This window comes from Dama dama, chromosome 25 (genome assembly GCF_033118175.1).
Source record: "Dama dama isolate Ldn47 chromosome 25, ASM3311817v1, whole genome shotgun sequence".
NCBI lineage: Eukaryota > Metazoa > Chordata > Mammalia > Artiodactyla > Cervidae > Dama > Dama dama.
In genome coordinates this window covers 45672791-45690515 of record NC_083705.1, presented here as the reverse complement: position 1 = coordinate 45690515, position 17725 = coordinate 45672791, and the positions used below count along the sequence as shown (strand labels likewise).

The 17725-nt window shown below is 38.8% G+C and overlaps 1 protein-coding gene across 1 annotated transcript in view; it reads left to right on the top strand.

Moving 5' to 3' along the window:
* The window catches only part of LOC133046424 (sperm flagellar protein 2-like), a 189072-nt gene that overhangs the window by 52103 nt on the left and 119244 nt on the right, over positions 1-17725 (top strand). Inside the window, exons 10-13 of the mRNA XM_061129237.1 lie at positions 9718-9937; positions 13165-13319; positions 15312-15393; positions 16964-17025. Of these exons, the coding sequence (XP_060985220.1) occupies positions 9718-9937; positions 13165-13319; positions 15312-15393; positions 16964-17025 (519 nt within the window). The remainder of the gene's footprint in view (positions 1-9717; positions 9938-13164; positions 13320-15311; positions 15394-16963; positions 17026-17725) is intronic.

Here is a 17725-nt window from a genome sequence, read left to right as displayed (position 1 = left end):
CCGTGTCCGACTCTTTGCGACCCCATGGACTGTAGCCCGCCAGGCTCCTCCATCCATGGAATTTTCTAGGCAAGAGTACTGGAGTGGGTTGCCATTTCCTTCTCCAGGGGATCTTCCTGATCTGGAGATTGAACCTGAGTCTCCCGCGTTGCAGGTAGACACTTTACCATCTGAGCCACCAGGGAATCCTTAAAAGGTCCTTCTTCTTAAAAAGACCCTAATCCCGTCATGGAGCCTCCACCTTTATAACCTCATCTAACCCTAACTACCACCCAAAGGCCCCACCTCCAAATACCATCACAATGGAGAGACACAATATATGAGTTTTGGAGAGACAGGATTTAGTCCATTACCTGTGTGTTTATTCAAGACACTTATAAAATGTCTCAAAGTGCAAACTTACTAGTCAAGTAAGGAATCCCTAGTTTCAAATGAAATTGTTTCATGGCCTCTTTTGTGCCCTTCTGGGAAAGAAGTCTTAACTTAATGACTTACCTTCTGACTATGAATTTATGATGGTTTTATCTTTTAGTTTCAGACATGTCAGAATATATGTGACTGTTAAGTAGGTAGAGTAAGCAGTTGCTTATATGATGGGAGTGGAGATTTTCTGCTGGGGTATTGTGCTCTAACAATTCTGCCAGCCATTGTACCTGATGCCCCATATTATCATGTGTGCTGAAGACAAGGATGGATGCATCAGAGGAACCTGCTAAAATACAAACATTTCCCAAAATAGATAACCAGAATCATGATCTGCCTCTAAAATAGGAGCCAAGAAGGAAGCTTGGTACTGAACAGAATATTCTCATGTTTGCTATATGAATTTCATAGCTGTAATGTTCTTCTGTCTTTGCTTAGAGTTTTGCCTCCAACTCCCTAAGTGAAGTGTAAGTTGCTCAGTCGTGTCTGATTCCTTGCAACCCCATGAACTGTACAGTCCATGGAATTCTCTAAGCCAGAATACTGGAGCAGGTAGCCTTTCCCTTTTCCAGTGGATCTTCCTAATCCAAGAATCAACCCTGGGTCTCCTGCATTGCAGGCAGATTCTTTACCAACTGAGCTATCAGGGAAGCCCAACTCCCTCAATTTCTCCTCAAATGGTAAGGCTTTCTAGGCTAGGCCTCATCGTGTAGCTGTGTCCTGGTAGAATCACCTTTATGCCCTAGAATGCTCATTAATGGCCATCAAGTTTACTGATACTAACTCACAAAGCAAAAAATCATTGTATTAGTTTTCAAAGGTATACCTATAGATGGCTTAGGCCCAGGAATGCCTTCTGACTATTGTGGGCCAAGAATTTCAGATGACTGGGGTAGGCTTTGCAGAAGTCTGGCACTGTGCCTGTGGGATATGTGTCTTATGTAATGGAAGGGAAGCCTGGGTCACTGGTAGAGTATTTAGCTTCAAATTACTAGAATTGAAGACAAGCTAAGTTCATTAGAAAACCATGGTAGGAACAGTTGAATTAAGGTATCAAGATCAAGGCATTAGACCAGAATGGAGAAATGATTTGCAAAATTAAAGAATTGGTACCTAGATAGAAAGTGGAATGAAAAGAGGAGTAAGAAGGACGTAGCTAGAAAGAAGAGCCCTGGGTGACTGCTATGAATGAGACTAGTAGTGAAGTTCACCGTTCATTGTTATTTGCTCTAGATCACATAGAATAGGGAGAATCTAATTCTGCCCCGGGCTCCTTCTCATCTAGAACCAGCCAAGAAAAGGTGTTAAAAATCTTCCCTGGGCTTCCTGATTTTCTTGTTCATCCTTTGCCTATTTTGACAACTATAGGATCCAGCTTCTATACCACAAGTCTAACTTCTCTTCAATCAACTGCTCAGACTTCCCATCTAGTATTTTAGAGATAGCTCTATGGATCTGGTAGATAAATATGGCAAGAACACAGTGGTGTTAGTAACCTCAAAAAACTTTAATGGACCCAGGAAAGTCTTTGACTTTTGGTGTTGGGCAGATGTGTTGGGCTGAGAACTAGAGAAACTTCCATCCAAATGACGCCTTACTCTACCACTCCTGTCGAGTACCAGGGTCTGTCAGCCATAGCCTGGAGTATACTGACCCCACAGTAGTCTTTCTTACATTGGTCAGTGCCATTCCTAGGCTATTTTGGAGTGTTGTATACCTCTTTGATGGCTCAGATGGTAAAGAATCTGCTTAGAGTGCAGAGGACCAGAGTTTGATCTTAGGGTTAGGAAGATTCCCTGGAGAAGGGAATGGCAACCCACTCTAGTATTCATGCCTGGGAAATTCCATGGACAGAAGAGCCTGGCAGGCTACAGTCCATGGAGTCACAAACAGTCAAGACACACCTAAGCAACTAGCACTTTCACTTTCATACCTCTTTGAGATATCAACATTTAGTAGTGAAACAAGAAAATAGAGTGACAGTGGTCATTATTATGAGAGAAGGTATGCTATTTGGAAAACTCGTGTGAATTTTGCAGTGACAAGATTAGAACAAGTCATAGTGTCTTCTAACCAAGCCTGTCTGACTGTCCCTGGCTGGGCAATGGCAACAGATGGGTGAATTCCAGTGTAGAGGCCTCTGGAAAAGTTCTTTCTATGGTCTGCAAGATGATAGATATTAGTTTTTTTTTAAAAAAGTGATCTGGAGGGAGACTGCCACCTCCCTGATGATGAACAGAGCATAGTTTGAACATCTAAGGAATGAAGATTACTATTTTCATGAGGATAGCCACCACCACCAGAATTGTTTGTGGCACAAGTAAAGATCTGATATAAAGTCCATTGTGATGCTGTCCCAAGGGTACTTGGACATCAGGAGAAATGCAGTAACCTTATTCTTATTTTGTTTTAGACTCAGGCAACTGAGCTTTGAAAAGTGCTGGGCTACCTACACAGCTCCTGCAACTCCCAGGGTGCCATATTCAATGCCTTGGAGGGCCACGTGGCTTGCCGGAACATAGAATGAACCAGTAGTGGGAGCCTGTCATTTCAGGGCAAATAAGGTGTTCTTTCTCATGATCTCAGTGGGTCACTTTGCGTATGTGGAGTCAGACTGCTAAGCAGAATCTCCTGCCCATTGTTCACATCTGATTTGTCCTTGGGTTTCAGTAACACTGAAATGTGTTTGAAACAGGGGATCTCTTAGAGTGGCTTCATCTCAGTTACCCCTGGTAATCAAACCTGAAGACAAAGTATCAGCCCAGTGATTCCAGCTGCATGACATACAAGTAATTGGTAGCTCAGAGTTTTGGAAAAAGAAGCCTGCTGTGGCTCACAACTGCTGAGCTTGCTGAATTTCTAAACTTGTCAGAAGCTAGTTATTGGATTGCATAGGGAGGTGTCATGTGGGCTTGTAGGCTTTGACAGTGGTCTTTGTAACTTTGTTGGTGACTGACCATAGCCAGTTTGAATTTTCCTCCTTCCCTCCCATATATAGCCATATCATCCTAAACACACTTGATCTCGTCTGAATTTTCCTCCAAAAATAACCACAAGGTACATGGATGTTGTTGTCTTGGGTCTTTTGTGACAGACTAGAAGCAAACATGTCTGTTTCCATAGGATAATATCAGGAAAGATTGGGGAAGACTGCCCCTGGGACAGAAGTGAGCAGGCTTCTGAGTGAAAGCCATTATAGGATCAGAACCAGTTCTTCATATTTCCTGATGAGCCAGAATTAACCATGGGATCAATTGATAGAAAGGCGCTGGCTATTCACAGTGCTACTTCTAGCCAGAACAGTCTTCAGCTGAGCAGAGCAGGTGAAGCTGTGATAACATCTGCTTTTCCTTCGTTACCATGGGCAACACTTGCACTTCCTGGCCACAGATAAGATGTGGTCCAGACTGAGCAATCTAGCTTAGAGGGATGTGGTGGCATGCCTTCTCCCCGGAGTTGCACCTACCATGCCAACATCAGTGAGAGCTGCCCAGCACAATGCCCCTGCCTCATCTGGAAGTCAACGGCCAGTCTGTCTGGAAGAAAGGCATAGCCAGACATCTGACCATACTCTGACCTGACTGGAGGTCAGGTGACCTTAGAAAGGCTGCCAGTCTCACTTAGCAGAGCCAGCTCATCTTTTCATGTTGTTCTGAGTTCTTCTTGGAACTGGGTCTTGATACAGAGCCCATTCCATGACAGCTCTTGGAAGAGGGGTCAGGATTGAGCTGCCCATCACCTAACTGGACCTCTTTCCTTCCTCCTTGTTAGAGGCAGAAGAGCACAGCCTCCATTTTTCCATCAATCTTCCCCATCTTTGATAGGAACCTGCCTCTCAAACAAGTCCCACACAGTAGTCAAGCCCTGAGGAGCTGCCAGTTTACATGAGCTGAATTTCCCATCTGGCAGAATACCCAACCACCCTTTCTTCTTCTGAGAACCGTGGGTGGTTATAAGGAACTTTATAAAGTCTGAATTACAAACATAAGCAGTTCCTCCAGATTCCCTCAGGGTTTGGGGGTGGTTGGAGGAGAAAGTCTGGGAAAGCAAGGCAAAGGACAGAGGCTCCAAACCCACCAGGTTGTATGTTAGTACTTCCCTGTGGAATTTGGTGTCTTCCTGAGTGCCAAATCCTCCAAGCACAATAACTGGAATGCAGCTACTAGACTTTCCATGTTGCAATAATAATAGATGTGTTTCTATGATATCTGATTCCCTCTGGTAGGAGGCAGGACAGACCTGAACAGAGAAGGTCAGCCATGAGAACAAGCTCCAGGGCTCATTGAGTTCTCAGAGCTGGAACAAAGGTGGTCAAGATAATTTACCTGATGTAGTCAGAAAAAGGAAGACACAAAGGTGGGATCAAGCCAAGGCCTTTGAGCAGGCCAGTGATCAAAGCTGAGATTGGGTAAGAACCAGACTAGAGGATGGAGACGAAGCCAGCAGATTGGAAGCTAGGCAGAACTGGAACAGGCCAGGACTCAAGACGAAAGGCTTGGAAGTTAATTGCCACAAACAGAGCTAGAATTTCTGCAGCTTATTTTTATTATCTGCCAGTCATGTGGTATACCCTGGGTCAATGTAATCTGTGAGACCCAAGACAAATATCCAGTTAGGAAAATGAAACTAACCAGATCACAATAACTTGCCATAGAGCAGGCCTTACCTATTCATTCAGTCAGGCTGCTCCTTACCCCCTCAGCACCCTGTAAAAATCTCTGGCAGAACTTCTTACAAAGTCCCATTTTATAAATTCTTTATAATTTAGTACATTTTAACTGAAATGCTTCCTGCTGCCATGAAAAAGGATGCCTTGGTTTAATGGAGAAGCTCTTTGAAAATCATACTACAAGCTGTTACTTCTAGACATGCTTCCAGGGTTAGCTAGTTTCATACATTGTGGATTCTTCTTAACTTCCATCTGTGAGGGTGACTCTTGCTGATCGTATCCTAGATTTTAGGTTGGCTTGTGTCTATCTTATTTGGAGAACTAAGTCATCCTTGTACAACCTTGTACTTAATCAAAATTAATAAGATGCAATATCCATGTATTCACTCATTTATTTAGCTCACTTATATTGAGCCTGTACTACCAATTGATTGATTCACTCTTTCATTCATTTCATTCACATTTCATTCACTCATTCATTTCATAAATATTGAATGCCTATTAGGTTCCAGCATGGTTCTGGAAATTGGGAATGAAAAAAAAGAACCTTCAAAAACAAAGTCTCTTTTTCCATTGTCCTTAAACTAGTCATCTTTATTCTGGCCTAATTTCCCTCTTTTTTCAGTTTTCCTTTTCCCTCATCATGTTCTTATTCCAACCTGACACATCTCCCTTTACTTACCCTTTATCTTTAGTCTTATTAGGAATTTCACAGCTGTATTTTTAAGGTGATGCTGTAAAATATGTTCTACCAAATCCTCAATCTGTCCATCTCCACTGGTCAGGCTTCAGTTCTCTGCCTGACCTAAGCCTTCAGTTCTCTTCATGGTCAACATTCTATCCCATTGTGTCTGACCACATTCTGCAACTAACCAGTGAGGGAAGAGGGCTTCATTCTGACTCCTTTGTGAGGAAGCATGCCTTTCTGCTTACAGTGCACTTCTTGTTGGGCAAAAATGTAGCTGCTGTCTCCCTTAAGGGTATTGCCATGTGTGCTTCCAGCAGCAACAAGAGAACTTCTGTTAATAGTTAAGCATTCAGAGTCAGTGGTCACACAAGCCTTTCACTCAACCTTTACAACGACCCTGTAAAATAGATATTGTTATCATACAAAGATGAAGGAATTGACAAGAGTATAAAGCACTGAGTGCTCAGTCATTCAGTCATGTTCGACTGTTTATAACCACATGGATTGTAGCCCATGAGGCTCCTCTGTCCATGGGGTTTCCCAGGCAAGAATATTGGAGTGGGTTGCCATGCCTCCTCCAGGGGATCTTCCAGAACCAAGGATTGAACCACATCTGTTTCATCTCTTGCATTAGCAAGTGGATTCTTTACTACTGCGCCACCTTGGAAGTCCTCATAAGTTATTAATAAGTGCTTTACTATCTCTGGTTAGGCAACAAACCCATATTTCTTTCCTTTTTAAGTACATATTTTTATCTGTACAGTTCTTTTTATGCTTCAACTTTAGAACCATATGTGATATCCTGAAGGAAAAATAAATAAATAGCACTAACACTTTCGTTTCATTACATTAAATCAGATTAATTTGGAGAAGAATTCAGTGGCTTATAATTTTGGACTTTTTTAAATTTCCCTTTATTCAAGTCATTTTTCTTACATTCATCTGTAAAAATGCGAGACTATGCTTAGGTTATATATTTCCCATCAATTCTGGTGATTTTTGTCAAAGTTTCTAATTGCAATAAAAAAAGTTGACTTATGCTAAGTAAGCAGAAAAAATATCCAAAATATGTTAGGTCGTTCAGTGACTCTGTAGGTTAAATTCAAGAACCATGCTCAAGGTTAAACTTCCAAGAAAAATTATCAGAACCATCACAGCAAGATCTGATGAGAAGACTGTCAGCAGCACAGAGCACTGGAAATTCAGGTTGCAGCAGCTACTTCTGCACCAGGAACTCACCTGCTAATTCTAGGAGCACAACTACTTTTTCTTTTCTTTTTTTAAAAATTTTGTTGATTTGCAATATTGATTTACAATTGTTGGTTTACAATGCTGTGTTAACTTCTGCTGTCCAGCAAAATGATTCAGTTATAAATACATGTGCATTCCTTTTCATATTCTTTTCCATTATGCATTATCACAGGCTATTGATTATAGTTTCCTGTGCTATACAATAGGACCTTATTAGTTATCCATCCTGTATATACTAGTTTGCATCTGCTAAGTCTGCTAACCCTAAACTGCCAGTCCTTCCCTCCCTCCCTTGCCTCCCCCTGCAACCACAAGTCTGTTCTCTGTGTCTGTGAATCTGTTTTGTAGATATGTTAATTTTCTACTTCTTTCTTTATCTTACTTGCATTGGCTATAACTTCCAGAATAAGGTGACTATTAATGTAAATGATGAACATCTTTTCCTTATTCCTACCTTTAATAGAAAAATGTGTTGCACACTTTGGCTCACCATTATATATTGATAAGATATGTAAAAAATGTTAGGCCAATCATCTTCAATTTGTAACATACTAAGAAATTTGTTTAATTTTTTTCTCATCAGAAATGAATTTTGAATTTATCAGATGCTTCTTGGTCAAAATGATCATATGCTTGTATTTTAACCTATTAATGTGATATATGACAGGTTTTATAATTTTTAACCTTCCTTATATTCATGAAGTAACACTTATTCAGTCATATAGTATAAAGGTTTTGAGCATATGTTCTGCAGTCTGTCTGCCTGAGTCCTTACTAAGCTCTGCCATTACTACTTATTGTGACTATGAACTTCCCAGGTGGCAGTATAGGTAAAGAACCTGCCTGCTAATGCAGGAGACATAAGAGACTCAGGTTTGATCCCTGAGTCAGGAAAATCCCCTGAAGAAGGGAATGGCAACCCACTGCAGTACTCTTGCCTAGAAAAATCCCATGGACAAGGATCCTGGTGGGCTACAGTCCATGGGGTCACAGAGTCAGACATGACTGAGCATATTGCAGGCAGACGCTTTATCCTCTGAGCCACCACGGAAGCCCCATGAGCACACACACACATAGACAAATATAATTTGTTTCTATAATTCTAAGGGTTTTCTTCTGCAAAATTGGCAAGATAATTATACTTATGTAAGAGTTGTGTGAGAATCATTAGAAATAATTCATGAAAACAGCAGTATATAGGATATACTGAATGTGTAGTAAATGTCAATTAATATAATTGTTTTGTCTTAATATAGGCTGATTTTTGTCAGTATTTTATGCATGATTCTTGCAGTATATTTCCAAATGAGATTGGTTTGTTATATTCTTTTTTGAATGCTGTTTTTGTCAATGATCTTTGACACCTTTTCTAGTACCAGTGTTACATTAGTCTCACCAAGCGAACTGGAAAGCTATCTTCTGCCATATTTCAGAAGACTTTAAATAACATTTAAATATCTGTTTGAGAAAAATTTTCTTTTTTTTTTTTCTGTTAACACTGTTATCAAGTTTCCTAGATACAGTTCTTCAATAATGTTTTTCTTTCTTTCATGCCTTTAATATTTACAAATATTTCTTTTAAATTAATTTTAATCATTTGTACTTTCTTAAAATATCATTTTATCACACATTAATAAATTAAAATTTATCACAGTAGAGTTGTATATAATATTTTCTTAAGGATTTTTAAGTCTCCTAAAAATCTGTTGTTACTGCCTTTCCCATGTTACAAAATTGATACTTGCTATACTTCACCTTTGTGCATAACTGGTAGCAATTTCATTATGATTAAAATGAATAAGTTCTAGAATTATATCAATAAAAATATCTTAATAGTATTACTCTCTAATTTATCATCTCCATTATCATGAGTTTCTTCCTCCATGTTCTTTTCTGGTTATTTTTAAATTGTTTTTTTTCCTATTTTCAACCTTGGTTCATTTATTTTCCTTCTTTTTATTTTAGATCAAATCATTTTAAACTAAGAGACTATGAGTTTTCCTCTAACTACAGCTTGATTTTGTCTCATATTTTAAAATAAATCTATTATTTTAATATTTTTCTCAATCTGTTATTTACAGATATTTACAGTTTTAATTTTTCATTAAGAATAATTAAAAAATGCAATGTTTAATTATTAAAAATAAAATTTATTTCTAGTTTTAGTGCACAGAAGTCAGAGAATGTGAACTATATAGTTGTTTTGTCTTTGTTTTGCTTTTCCTCTAGTTGTCAGATCATTTAAGCCAGAAGCTTAAAGAAACTGGAAGACAAATATAGGAAACAACATATTGGTCATGAAAATTCTCTTTTATCTATCTTTAAAATATTTAAAAATAAGTTTAGTATTTGCATACAGTAGCCACATACTCTTACTGTCTTTTATCTATCTACTGATAGCACCAATTTAAGTGTCTTAATACTCAACTTACATTACAATTTGTCTCAGCTCAATATGTCTACTTTCATAAAGTGTTAAGTATTTTAGAATTTATTTTTTATTTCTATATGGGAAGCTTATTTTTCACTAATATGAAAGTATTATGTTATTATTCATTTATGTAACAGAACTATTTAAATATCAATTCACTTTTGTTTGTTATAATTTGTATTTACTTTCAATTTCCTACATGCTTAAATTCCACTTTTAAGAATATTTCTGGTTTTTTTTTTATTATTTTTATAGAACATGGTTGGAGAATGGGCCTTACCAGAAGAAATGGTTGAAAACATACCACCCTCCAACAATTGCATATTGGGCCATGTGATTCACAGACTAATTGAAAGTTCTCTTCCTCCTCAAGTTGAACCTACAGAACCTGAGTTACCTTCATTTGCTATAAAAGGATGCTTGTTGGGGAAAACCTTTAGTGGAAAAACTACTGCTCTAAAGGCTCTAGAAAAAAGTAAAATTTATTTTCTTTTTTTTTTTTTTCCTGTATTGATTTCTATTTACAGTGAATATAGCTGCAAATGGCTCTGTCTGTAGAAAACATACATGAAAATCTGCTAATATATTGGGAAGTTCTAGCATTAAGAATATTGTAATAAAGTGAGCACATAACTTATTGTCCGAGGCAGACACTTTTAAGAGTATAGAGTCATGAATCAGAACTGTCCTAAGGAAACCTGGATCTATGGGCTTGCTATATAATGATGATGTATAGTATAAAGGGAAATAATATCTTAAACCTTTCATCATAGGGTTTACTTACTTTGCCAATAGATGAAATAGGAAAATAACAACTTGTCACAAATAGAAAAGATATAGACTTAAAATTGTAAATGTTTTAATCCTTCACATCAATTGAGTTCTTTCCCTTTCATGAACTTTTGGCTTTTTCTCTAGAAGTTCTTCCAATTAGAAGTGAAATCACAGATTTCCATCTATTTAATAGTTTTTCTTTGATAATACTTACCTATTACTGTTGTTAATAAGTGAGTATTATCAAAGAAAAGCTAATTAAATAGAATATGCCAACAAATTTGGAAAACTCAGCAATGGACACGGGACTGGAAAAGGTCAGTTTTCATTCCAATCCCAAAGAAAGACAGTGCCAAAGAATGTTCAAACTACCTCACAATTGCACTTATTTCACATGCTAGCAAAGTAATGCTCAAAATTTTCCAAGCTAGGCTTCAACAGTACATGAACCAAGAACTTCCAGATGTTCAACCTGGATTTAGAAAAGGCAGATGAACCAGAGATCAAATTGGCAATATCCATTGGATCATAGAAAAAGCAAGAGAATTCCAGAAAAACATATACTTCTGCTTCATTGACTGTGCTAAAGCCTTTGACTGTGTGGATCACAACAAACTGGAGAAATCTTCAAGAGACAGGAATACCAGACCACCTAACCTGCCTCCTGAGAAATCTGTATGCAGGTCAAGAAGCAACAGTTAGAACCAGACATGGAAAAATGAACTGGTTCCAAATTGGGAAAGGAGTATGTCAAGGCTGTATATTGTCACCCTGCTTATTTAACTTATATGCAGAGTATATCATGTGAAATGCTGGGCTGGATGAAGCACAAGTTGGAATCAAGATTGCTGGGAGAAAATCAATAACCTCAGATATGCAGATGACACCACCCTTATAGTAGAGAGAAAAGAGGAACTAAAGAGCCTCTTGATGAAAGTAAAAGAGGAGAGTGAAAAACATAGCTTAAAGTTCAACATTCAAAAAACTAAGATTATGACATCTGGTCCCATCACCTCATGGCAAATAGATGGGGAAACAATGGAAACAGTGACAGACTTTATTTTCTTAGGCTCCAAAATCACTGCAGATGGTGACTGCAGCCTTAAAATTTAAAGACACTTGCTTTTTGAAAGAAAGCTATGACAAACCTAGACAGCATATTAAAAAAGCAGAGATATCACTTTGCTGACAGAGGTCTGTATAGTCAATGCTATGGTTTTTCCAATAGTCATGTATGGATATGAGAGGTGGACCATAAAGAAAACTGAGCGCAGAATTGATGCTTTTGAACTGTGGTGTTGGAGAAGACTCTTGAGAGTCCCTTGGACTGCAGGGAGATCAAACCAGTCAATCCTAATAGAAATCAGTCCTGGATATTCATTGGAAGGACTGATGCTGAAGCTGAAGCTCCAATATTTTGGCCACCTGATGCAAAGAGCTGACTCATTGGAAAAGACCCTGATGCTGGGAAGGATTGAAGGTGGGAGGAGAAGAGAAAGACAGAGGATGAGATGATTGGATGGCATCATCGACTCAATAGATATGAGTTTGAGCAAGCTCCAGTCGACAGTGAAGGACAAGGAAGCCTGGCGTGCTACAGTCCATGGGGTCGCAAAGAGTCGGACATGACTGAGCAGCCGAATACCAATTACTGTTTTTACTGGAAAATTCAGAATTTTTACTGAGATCAGTCTGTATTAAGACTGTAGGTCATTATTGAGATGTTAAATAGACCTGTTTAAAGCCTGACAAAAGTTCAGTGAGATACCACTCCACACCCAATAAGATGAGTATAATTTTTTAGGAAATGGAAAATATGTGTTGGTCAGGATATAGAGAAGTTGGAACTCTCATACATAGCTTTCGAGAATGTTAAAATGTCGTAACCACCATGGAAAATAGTTGGTGATTCCTCGATAAGTTAGATAATTACCATATGACCCCAGCAGTTCCGCGACTGGTATATATATACTCTAAAGAGCTGAAAACAGGTGGTCCAAAAAAAAAATAAATCCCATGTACAGAATATTCATAGCAGCATTATTAATGATAGAGAAAAGGTGGAAACAACCCAAATGTTCATCACCAATGAATCAATCATGAACAAAATGTGTTATATCCATACTCTGGAATACTGCTCAGTCATAAAAGGAGTGAAGTACTCTTATGTGCTACAACATGGATGGACTTTGAAAACATCATACTAAGTGAAAGAAGTCAGATACAAAAGACCACATATTGTTTGATTCCTTGGATATGAAACATCTAGGATAGGCAGATCTCCAGACAGAAAGCAATTTGTTCTTGGGGGCAAGGGTAGGGAGATAGGAAGTGACTGCTTAATTGATGCAGGGTTTCCTTTGGGGTGATCCAAATCTTCTGGAAAAAAGATATCAGTAATGATTGAACAACATGGTAAATGACCATAATATTGAATTGTATCTTTTAGAATGGTTAAAATGGGTCATTTTATGTCGTGTGAATTTTTGTTGTTGTTTAGTTGCCAAGTTGTGTCCAACTCTTTTGCGATCCCATGGACTGTAGCCCACCAGTTTTCTCTGTCCATAGGATTTTTCAGGCAAGATTACTGGAGTGGGTTGCCATTTCCTTCTCCAGGGGATCTTCCCAACTCAGAAATCAAACCCACATCTCCTGAGTCTCCAGACTCTTTACCACTGAGTCACCAGAGAAGCCCCATGTGAATTTTACCACAGTATTAAAAAAAAATCTCGACCCAAAAAACATTTCTGCTGCCGCTGCTGCTGCTAAGTCACTTCAGTCGTGTCCGACTCTGTGCGACCCCATAGATGGCACAACATTTCTAGGAGACCCTAAAGAGAATGTTCTAAGTTTGAAGTCAGCACTGAAGAACAATGATTCGATTTCCTAAGTGAAAAGCTATTCATAAAATAATCTTTTGTATTTTAGGCTTTCCTATTCAGGTACTTTCTATCGACACTCTTGTTCAAGAAGCTATCCAAGCATTTCATGACAATGAAAGTGTCAGTGGGGCCCAGGGACTTCAGAAAGCACCCGAAGAAAAGGCTTTACCAGTTAGGCAAAAGAGTGGTAAAGAAACCCAGGCAAGTGTGGCTTTAGTTTTCTTCCATGCGCCTCATACATTAGAGATTTCCAGCTGGATAGCATCTAAGAGATCTTCTAGACCAGAGATTGGCAGAGTTTTCTGTAAAGGTCCAGATGGTAAATATTTTAAGTTTTATGGGCCCAGAGGCAACATCAAGGATATATTACATGGGTACTTACATAACAAGAGAGAAAATTTCAACCCCCATCCCTACTCCTCTAATACATACACACAAACACACACATATCATTACCTAGGTGGGCCATCCAGTATGGTGGGCTAGACTTGAGCTCAGTTACCATCAGCTCAGGCATTCTCCTGAAGAAAGAGCCACTGGTTGGTAAGGGGGTTCATTCAGTTGCTAAGTCATGTCCAGCTCTTTGCAACCCCGTGGACTACAACATGCCAGGTTCCTCTGTACTCTACTGTTTCCTGGAGTTTTCCCAAATTCATGTCCATTTATAAGGTAAGGGGGTGGAAGGCTCAATTGCAAGGGCTTGGGGAGGGGTGAGACGTCAGTGTTTTGGGAAAGTTCACAAAGTTATCAGCTCTCAGAGTAGAATTCCACTACTGAAAGCTTGGCAGTGGCCAGCAGCAAGTCACCATCTTGTAGATGCAGCCAGTGCCAGTCCTGGGCAGCAGCCAAGGAAGGTGTTGGAGAGGAACAGACAGACGGCAAGGGGGATGCCTTGCAGTGCTATCCCCTGGAGTGATACTCATGGACCATGTATAAACAACCAGCCTATTCTGGTCCAGGGATCATAGTTTGCAGACCTCTGATCTAGACTAGTAGATCTCAGTTTTGGGGGGTGGCTGGTAGGGGAAGATCTCTTATGGTTTACTTGCATTACTGTTTCCATCAGTGTTGCATTTTGCTTATTACGTAAAGATTCCAGGGCAGGAACTTGGAGAGTATGGCCCCATGTTGAGAATTATGATGTGGTCTTGTTGTTATTGTTCATTCTCTAAGTCATGTCTGACTCTGTGACCCAATGGACTGCAACATGCCAGGCTTCCCTGTCCTTCACCATCTCCCAGAGTTTGCTCAAACTCATGTCCATTGAGTTGATGATGCCATCCAACCATCTCATCCTCTGTTGTCCCCTTCTCCTCCAGCCTTCAATCTTTCCCAGCATCAGGGTCTTTTCCAGTGAGTTGGCTCTTTGCCATCAGGTGGCCAAACTATTGGAGCTTCAGTTTCAGCATCAGGCCTTTCAGTGAATATTCAGACTTGATTCTTTTAGGATTAACTGGTTTGAACTCCTTGCTGTTCAAGGGACTCTCAAGAGTCTTCTCCAGCACCAGATATAGTCTAATCTGCTCTTTTAAAGGGAAACAGTAGCAGTTCTAAGCATGAATTGATGTATTTCCCATCAGAGGCTTGTTGATGGTTAGGCTTTGACTGGAATCCCAGATTCTAAATCCAATATTCTTTTCCCTACCTTATGCTGTCTCTGAAATTGAATAAATTAAAAGAGACTCTAATCCAGGTCATTTGCATGAGCTGCAAGGAAAATACCATTTAACCATGATTCTGAAAATAACTGGGAGGGTTTTTCTTCATTGTGGGCTGCCTCTTCTTCTGTGTTGTGGTACTCTGTATTCTAATTGATGAGGTAATAGATAATGTACATATTTTTTCTTTATTTCCATTATGGCTATGACTGACCCCTCTAGGTCTGATCTTTCTAAGGTGGTTTTCTACAAACTCTTTCTCTTTCTCAGCTCCCATTATCCTTTCCAAATGGCAGTTGTGTATTTTACATAGAAGCTGAAGGCCAGCTGAAAGACAGATTATACCATGGGTTACTATGTGTTTCTCTAAGTACAATTATCATCAAACTGTGTTCATTTCCAGAACTCATTCAGTTCTTCCTAATATCATTAATGTTTTAGATTAATGAGTCTATGGTTGTAAACCTTACTTATAGAAGTAAAATCAAGAATGTTACTAAAATCTGACAATGTTAAAATCTCTCCGTGTGTGCAGGCATGTACTTCCTCCCCAGAGGATGTGCAAGATGTATCTTTAGCTGAAGCACTGCCAGAAAGAGAAGATAAAACCAGACTTGGTAAGTAAGATATCGAAACAAATCATCCATCATTTACATAAGTGAGACTAATAGTAGGAGCACATGGATGTGAGCACAGACCAACTTTCAGGACAAGAGAGGGGAGATGGGGAGGGTTACACGATTGTGTGAGTGTTCACAGGACAAACAGAACAAGATCAACACAGCTGTCCCTAACCACTGTCTGCTGCTGGCGATAAGAGATGACAATTTCAAAGGAATCTTCTCACGTCCCTTCAAGTAGTTGCTCAGTCTTGTTGTGGTTTTGAAAACAGCCAGGCTAAATCATCGTCACTCTTCCTGGCTTTGCAGGGAGACAGTAGTTAACTGTTTCTTCTCACCTAGGCAGGTGGGCGTGTACCACTGTGCTGTCTGCACGCAGCTGCTTTTGTTCACTGTGGTGAGGGAGGCTGTGGCTCTGTCTCATCCACCCACCTCAACAGTGGTTCCTCAGATACTATAAAAGTTAACGTTTATTCTCAGCCTTGCACAAAGCAAATAGAACCAAGCTTCTCAAACCCAGCAACACATTATCTTCCTTGGGATCTGGGCTTCAGTCCTTCAGATCCTTGGTAAAATCATTGAAGGAAAACAGTTTTAAATCTTGAATATGTTTTCTATTTGTGCTAGTTAAGGCTTTGCTATATTTAATCATTGCATAAAATTTGGTTCTTCCTGTACCATCACCATTGGAGAAGGAAATGGCAACCCACTCCAGTATTCTTGCCTGGAGAATCCCATGGACAGAGGAACCTGGTTGTCTATAGTACATGGGGTCGCAAAGAGTTGGACACGACTGAGCGACTAAGCACAGTACCATTACCATAAGAGCCATCAACCTTGGACAACATGCTCGTTTATTATGAGCAGGCAATCCTGCCAGAGAGGCCAAGGTTCCTGTCTTTTAAAAGAATATAAGATGTCCCTTGTTTCAGTTATTTGTTTCTTACAGGATAATTCTAATTGATTTTTAAACTATCGTAAAGTATTTTGTGACATTCTATTGTGAAACTCCAGCAAATTATAAAAAGACTCTGAAAACTAATTTTTTACATAGAATTGAACTAAAAAACTCTCTGACTTCTAGAATTTTCCACCTTCAGACATGTTTATTACCTATAATTTGATAACCCAGGAAAGTAATGTGAACGTGAAAACCACTTAGTCATGTCCAACTCCTTATGACCTTGTGGACTGTGGCTTGCCAGGCTCCTCTGTCTGTGGGATTCTCCAGGGAAGAATACGGGAAAGTAAAATTAACTAACTATATTTTTGGCTTGTTTTCCAAGAGGAGAAATGGCACTAAAGTATTTCTAATGATTTTGTTATGAGTGAGCCACACTGGAAGAAAGCAAATAGAAAACATGGAGCCACACAGTGGCCGGGACTTAATGTTGAGAAATGAAGGTAAATGCCATGCTGGGCTGCCGCGTTCACTTCCTTCCTCTGCGTATCTCAGACACAGCTGAATCCAATAACCCACAGGTCCAAAACCACAGATGGTCAAATACTAACATGGCTGTTAGTTGTCAGTACCGGAGTATGTTCTCATCCCTTTTTCCATTGCTAGATACCGATGCCAGAAAAACAGCGAAAGCTGAAGAAGTCGTAGCAAGTGATAGTTTCTCTGAAGTAAGTACTATAATCTAATTTTGGCTACTAGTATATTGAAATGTGTTGTGAGTCATAGCTTTTCGTAGTGTTTTCATCTTCATATGAAATAGCAATGTGCTTCTCTTTGGCTTAAACCTGATGATGAAATACTAAACCTGGGTTTATTTGATATTTTTTGTATCTTTAATATAGTTTGTACCTAAAGCAGTGGAAATTGCTTTCAGTTTTGCCAAGTAAGAAAGCAAACACATGCTTTTAAAAATTTTAGACTTATACCAAATTTATATTGATGTTTTTTACCACTTAATTTATTATTTTTATTTCCTTTCACAATCTCTTTATCTTTACATTTTTTCCAGGATTTATCCTTAGACTTATTGGTGACTGTGCAGAATTTTTCATTAATCCCTGAAAAAATGTTTACAACAATTTGCCAACTATTACTTTTAATGAAAACTAATATTTCCATATATAGGATTGCCTTACTGTATATGGAAATATAATGGTCAAATAGAATGGTCAGATTAATCGAGTAGGATTTTATTAAATATAATTAAAGTAAATAAAAGTACATTTTAATTTATTGTTTTTTTCCCCCAAGGAAATCAATTTTATAATATTTTAGATTTTAAAACTCCTTTAAGATAGAAACAGTTTTGGAAGAATATACACCAAGCTATAAATATGATGACATACAGGGAGAAAAATGAGTTTAGAG